Here is a 4713-nt window from a genome sequence, read left to right on the forward strand (position 1 = left end):
ACATTTCCCACCTCTCGACAGAGCTGCTCGGATTGGGTGCAGGGGCCAGTGGAAGGTTCCAGTGCCGTGGCTCCCGCCAGCAGCTCCAGCCTCCAACACCTGCACTGTACACACCTGTCTCTTCCCGCCAGGGATGGGAGGGAAGCGTGGAAGTGGGACAGTCGGGGAGTCTCTGGAAGGAACTGGCGGGGGGAGGGAAAAGGCCTCAACCCACCCCCAGTTCTGTTGTAGGCACTGGGCGCACTTTGTTCACCTTGTCTTCGGCAGCACAGCACAGAGACACCGCGACTGAACAGTTATTAAAACCCAGTCCAACAAACCCCCTCCGCGAGGTGTAAAGCCTGGGGAGGATCCGCAGGGTGGGGCGGGCGTGGGACTTGCTGGCGCCCTGTTCACTGCTCAAACCCTGGGGCGATGAAGAGAGCCGAGGGGATACGGAGCTGCAGAGAACAGGCTGGGTGATTCCAGGGTCTTGGCTTTGCCAGGGCAGCCTAGGATCCACCCAACCCCAACCCCTGCCCTGTGCACGTCTGCGACTACGGACCGTGTATGCGGGGAGCCCCTGGGGGCCTATGCAAACCCGCCCTGCCCCACAGTGCTCCCTGGCTGAGGCGCTCAGAGCGCAGGGACTTTCTCACTCAAACCCGCCGCAGCATCCCCGGCCCTCTGGAGCCGCAGAGCCGGCCGCCTTGCGGGGCTTTCCCAGCCAGCCGGGCTCCTGCACCCGCCGGGTGCGCACAGGGGCGGGCAGCTGAGCCTGGAGCCCGAGAGCCCACAGGTCCCAGGCTGCCAGGGACAATCGCTGCCGCCGCCCTGTGCGCCCTGCGCTGGGGGACAGGGCGCTCCCCGTGTGCTCTCTGCACCCACAGCTGGCAACACCCGGCTCCGGCCGAGGCCTGGGTGGAGGCGAGCGGGGACCCAGTCTCCTGGCTCAGACTGACCTTAACGGGGGATGTTGACACCAGGGTGACCAAATGTCCCGATTTTATAGGGACAGACCCAATTTTGGGATGTTTTTCTTATATAGGCTCCTGTTACCCCCCCCCCACCCCGACTTTTCACATTTGCTGTCTGGTCACCCTAATTGACAGTGACCTCAGGCACCGCCTGCCAGGTGAGGTTTCTCCAGCAGGCGCCAGGAACTGCGCACCCAGCAGAACCCGCATCTGACCCTCAGCTGTGTACCAGCCCCTCACGCCCGGCACTGAGCTGCGGGAGCAGCCAGCTCCTGGCACAGGTGCTGAAACTCGGGGTGCGGGGGGCTGCTGCACCCCCGGCTTGAAGCGGTTTCCATGATATGCGGGGTTCGCAGCTCGGCTCAGTGGCTCTGGAACCCCCCACTAGACAAATTCTTCCTGCACCGCTGGCTCCTGGGGTCCGCGGGCTCCCCGGGGCCGGCCTCCCCCCGGTATTACACCGGCCCAGAGCCCTGGAGCGCGCTGGGCAGGCCCTTGGATTGCGAGGGTCAGCCCCAAAGCTCGGGGCAGGCGGTGCCACCGTCCCCCGACCAGCCCCCGCACCGCAGAGCTCGCAGGCCGACCCGGGGCCCGCTAGGCAGGGGCCCGCGCTCTGCCAAAGGGCGGCCAAGCCTGCTGCGGCCGGGACCCACTTTAGCAGGGTCAGGACCAGCAGCAGGGGCCCCCTTCCTTGGGCCCGAGCGGCGGGATCCCTCCCGCAGGCTCCGCGGAGTTGCACGCCGCAAACCGCACTCCGAGGGCGGAAAAGCAGCCGCGAGGCCGAGCTCCAAGGGCTGCAGCCCGAGGCCGCGGCGCCCTGGCTGCCGCTGGAAGAGGCGCGATTCATGGGTGGCGCTGGGGACTTCGAAAGTTAAACAGGGGCCTTTCTTCCTGCGCGGAGCCGCTTCAATGGGGCTCTGTGATCCCTTCGTGCCCTCGCCATGGCAACCGGCAGCATCCCGGTGGAAATGCCCCCGCGCCACGCAAGGCCACCGTCCTCACAAAAGGCAGCATCTGGCCCCTTTCACCAGCTTTACGGCCGTGCCCCGGCCACGCCTAGGTGCCTCGGCTCGCCCCGTCGGGTGGCTGCAGCGGGGGAAGCCGTGGGGAGGCACCGAAGTGCCGGGGAGTCTCCCCGCCCGTGCGCCACGCCGGCCTTCAGGCGCCCCGAGCTGGCGTGGGTCCCTGGGCTTTGCTCGCCGCCTGCCCGCCGGGGCCGAGAGGACATGGCCGGAGCGAGGCCCTCGAGCCTGCGCCGGGGTTGTCCGCGGCGCAGAAATCTCTGCCAGCCCCTCCGGAGCCAGCCCTGCCCGGCCGGGCGGCTGCGAGCCAGGCTCGGCGCTGCCCTGAGCCGCCCCGGGGAACCTCCCCGCGCGCGGGGCGGTGCCGAGCCAGCGGGACAGGAGCGGCCGGGCCCCCGGGCCCCCGGGCCGGGCCCCCGGACACACAACGCGCTGCCCCGGCCGAGTTGCCCGCGGGCGCCGGACGCTCCCCGGCCTGCCCCGGGGGCTCCTCGTCCCGCCCTTCGCCGGCCAGCCTGGGCGGGGGGTCTCCCTTCAACCGAGCCCGACGGCCGGGGCCGGGCGAGCCTCCAGCCGCTCAGCGCCCGCAGCGCGACGCCCCGGCCCCGCGGGCAGGAGCCCCGCACCAGGCCGAGCCCCGCAGGGCCCGGGGGGAGCCGCACGGAGCCCGGGCGGGGCGCGCCCCGCAGCAGGTGCCCCGCAAAGCGCCCTCCCCACGTGGCGAATCGCAAGCCAGCATGAATGAACAGCCTCCCTCCAATCGGAGCCCGCCCCGGGGCCAGGAGCACGCGGGCTCCCCAGCCCCAGCGCATCCCCGGCCAATCCCTGGGAGCCGCCTGCACCCCCGCCTCCAATCGGGGAGGGAGGCGAGAGGAAGCTCCCCGAGCCGGGGGCACCCTATGAAGGCGAGGAGCCTCCTGCCAGTCCCGGCCGGCGGAGCCAATGGGGCGCGGGGGGGAGTGGCCGGGAGCCCGGCACCCACCGGCGCCCCGCAGCCCGGCTCTAAAGCGCCGCGCTCCGCCGAGCGCCCTCAGTGAGCGCGGGGAGCCATGGCCGCCGCAGCCCAGTACCTGCCCCGCAGCAGCCCGCTGCTGCCCCCCGACTCGGGCCGCATGCACCAGGGCACGACCTACCGCGAGGTGCAGAAGATGATGCACCACGAGTACCTGCAGGGCCTGGCCAGCGGCTCCGGCCACCCCGTGAGCCTCGGCCACCCCCAGTGGCTGCCCGGCGCCGGCTCCGACTGGGGCAGCGGCTCCCACCTGGGCCAGGCCGAGCACGGCAAGGGCGGCGTGCAGGGGGCGGGCCGCGAGGAGCTGCCCGGCGCCTTCCACCCCCGCTCCCACCTGGTGCACCAGCAGGCGCCCGGCGGCCACCCGGGCGCCTGGGCGCAGGGCAGCGGGCACCACCTGGCGCCCATGTCCCCCACGTCCGGCAGCCACCAGCCGCTGCTCTACTCGCAGTCCGCCTACCCCAACCTGAACGGCATGCTGGGCCCCCCGGCGCCGGCCCTGCACCACGGCCTGCGGGACCCCCTGGGCCACGAGGAGGCGGCCGGGCTGCACGACCCCCAGCTGGAGGCCTCCCCGCAGCACCTGGGCCACCCGCAGGAGCACTCGGACGAGGACGCGCCCAGCTCCGACGACCTGGAGCAGTTCGCCAAGCAGTTCAAGCAGCGGCGGATCAAGCTGGGCTTCACCCAGGCGGACGTGGGCCTGGCCCTGGGCACCCTCTACGGCAACGTCTTCTCGCAGACCACGATCTGCCGGTTCGAGGCGCTGCAGCTCAGCTTCAAGAACATGTGCAAACTCAAGCCCCTGCTCAACAAATGGCTGGAGGAGACCGACTCCAGCACGGGCAGCCCCACCAACCTGGACAAGATCGCGGCGCAGGGCCGCAAGCGCAAGAAGCGCACCTCCATCGAGGTGGGCGTGAAGGGCGCCCTGGAGAGCCACTTCCTCAAGTGCCCCAAGCCCTCGGCCCACGAGATCACCTCGCTGGCGGACAGTCTGCAGCTGGAGAAGGAGGTGGTGCGGGTCTGGTTCTGCAACCGGCGGCAGAAGGAGAAGCGCATGACGCCGGCCGGGGTCCCGCACCCGCCCATGGAGGATGTTTACGCGCAGGCGGAGACCTCGCCGCTGCACCACCCGCTCCAGAGCTCGGTGCAGTGACTGGGCGGCGGGGCAGGGGGCTGAGGGCGCCGGGCCGCGGCGGGTGCAGCTCTGGAGTTTACAGCGAGGGCCCGCGGGCGGCAGGGACCGGGCCCGCGGGCGGCAGGGACCGCGCCCGGCCCGGCCCGGCCAGGGCGCCCGAACCCCGCCCGCGGGCCCGGCGGGCAGTCGCGCTCGGGACTTGGGCTGCTGCCGCTTGGTTTCGGGCCCTGGATGCCGAGACTCGCCGGGCGGCGCGTGGAAAACGCTCCTTAATTTATTCCTCAGACTGGTGCGCAACTGCAATTTGTCTCTAATTTAAATCGCTGTATTTATTTGACTTCCAAAAATACCGCGCGCTCCAGAGCCCCGCGGCTCTGCAAACGCCGCGAGAGGAGAACTAGCCAAAGGTTTGAGATCTAATTTATTCTTCGTTTGCTCCCATGCCACTGACCCTGCGGGGGGCTCTCTCCGGCCCGGCTCCCCGCCCCCCTGTCCCCCCCCCCGGCTGCAGGCTGGGACGGGTCGGGGAGGGGCGAGACCTGGTGCCGAAGCTCCCCCCCCCGCGGGCCCCTGGACCGGTTC

General features: G+C 71.0%; 1 protein-coding gene across 1 annotated transcript; it reads left to right on the forward strand.

Moving 5' to 3' along the window:
- Nucleotides 1-2961: 2961 nt before the first annotated feature.
- POU3F1 (POU class 3 homeobox 1) lies at nucleotides 2962-4250 on the forward strand. The gene has a single exon (XM_073317603.2). It carries the CDS (start codon nucleotides 3028-3030, stop codon nucleotides 4147-4149), a length of 1122 nt encoding a protein of 373 aa, XP_073173704.1. The 5' UTR covers nucleotides 2962-3027; the 3' UTR covers nucleotides 4150-4250.
- The last annotated feature ends 463 nt before the right edge of the window (nucleotides 4251-4713 follow it).

This window comes from Lepidochelys kempii, chromosome 19 (assembly GCF_965140285.1).
Source record: "Lepidochelys kempii isolate rLepKem1 chromosome 19, rLepKem1.hap1, whole genome shotgun sequence".
NCBI classification, from domain to species: Eukaryota; Metazoa; Chordata; order Testudines; family Cheloniidae; genus Lepidochelys; species Lepidochelys kempii.

Excerpts from the sequence above, each read along its gene's own strand:
- POU3F1 (XM_073317603.2), top strand. The coding sequence starts at position 3,028 with ATGGCCGCCGCAGCCCAGTACCTGCCCCGCAGCAGCCCGCTGCTGCCC.